We start from the raw sequence: 1,431 nt of genomic DNA on the forward strand, positions 1-1,431 counted from the left end.
GAAAAAATAATCAACCGATTAATCGATTATTAAAATAAATCATTAGTTGCAGCCCTAATATGCAGGATAGCGGCACTCGAGGACAAGATTGCCAGCCCCTCCCTGTTTTAGAGCCATCATGGCTTTCTACACCATGGTAATTTGCCTAACTGTGAGCTTTGCTTATATTTTAGGTGAATGAAGAAGAATCAGATTTGAGCTGTGCCAATAGAACCAAGTCTGATGGTGATCAGATTTCTTCAGAAGATGAGGCAGTAGTTAAACCTCAGCAACCCACCAGGTGAAAAATTAAAGTTCTCACCAACAAATAGACAATATTTTCCTATATTTTCTAATATTTTCCTAATTGCTCCCTTTTGCTATATATTTTTTTGCGTGTGTGTTTTGGAAGATATGGCAGAGTCCCCAAACCCATCCAGCCTTTGACCTATTCTTCCAAAGAGGTTCCGCATGCCTCTGATTCTGAAACTACACCTGCAAAATCTAAACGTGTTGTAAAGAGAAGAAAATCAGCAACGCTACAATCCACCCAGAAGTTAAAAAAACCCAAACTGGTCACGATCAGGTCTTCCAAAACAGACTTCAGTGATGATGAGAGTGAAAATGAATTTGAGGATAGACGGGAAGATGGGTGCAGCTCCAGCAGAGATGCTGAAGCCTGTATGTTTGCACCTTCCAGTCTGCACCCCACAAATACTGTGGTCTCTGAAGTGGATGAGACCATGGTAGAGGTTAGTAGAACCATTAGTTTCTTTATTATTTTCTGTACAGATACACACCATTTTATTTATTTTTTAAATATTTCTGTTAGCCAACATTTTTTGTTTGACATTATTGTTTCTTTATGCATGGTTTTACATTTCATGTTTCAAACCCTCCACTCTCAACCCCTCTCATTCCACACTTAGCTTGATATTTTGGACAGTATGCCTGATGTGCTGGGCATCCAAGATGCACTGGGCCCTGATTCCTCTTATGACAACGTGCAACATGAGACAGGCACTGCTGAGCTGTGTGAACATCAGTTGGACCTGCTGGTTGTAAGTGGCAAACGATTGAAACATATAGTTTAAATGTAGCTCTGGTTCCCAGGTACATCTAAAATGGAATTATTTTTTGCTGAAAGTCATTCAGGACATGGCAAATCACCCTTCAAAATAATAAAGAAACCAAACAGCCTAACTTGTGTTTTGTGATTGAGACATTTCCCTTCTCATCAGTAAAGCTTTTTCAGTTCAAAACAGAGTATGGCGTTTCAAGCTTTAACCAGCATGACATGCTGTGTTGTTCGGCTTGGATTTACATGTAGATTAAACTCACTCCCCTCACATGGGTCTGAGTGGTGTTCCTTCTTTGTGTATTTTTGAAAAGTCTATATCAGGGCTAATCAATTGGCAGACTGTGGGCTGATTATTTCAGTTTGACTTGACT

At 39.6% G+C, this 1,431-nt stretch overlaps 1 protein-coding gene across 1 annotated transcript in view; it reads left to right on the forward strand.

Moving 5' to 3' along the window:
- LOC106533531 (transcription factor TFIIIB component B'' homolog) overlaps positions 1-1,431 on the forward strand; it is a gene marked incomplete in the record, with an annotated part of 42,443 nt that overhangs the window by 25,381 nt on the left and 15,631 nt on the right. Inside the window, 3 exon segments of the mRNA XM_014029873.1 lie at positions 174-280; positions 392-731; positions 909-1,040. Coding sequence (XP_013885327.1) covers positions 174-280; positions 392-731; positions 909-1,040 — 579 coding nt within the window.

Source organism: Austrofundulus limnaeus, unplaced genomic scaffold, assembly GCF_001266775.1.
Source record: "Austrofundulus limnaeus strain Quisiro unplaced genomic scaffold, Austrofundulus_limnaeus-1.0 Scaffold962, whole genome shotgun sequence".
Taxonomy (NCBI): domain Eukaryota; kingdom Metazoa; phylum Chordata; class Actinopteri; order Cyprinodontiformes; family Rivulidae; genus Austrofundulus; species Austrofundulus limnaeus.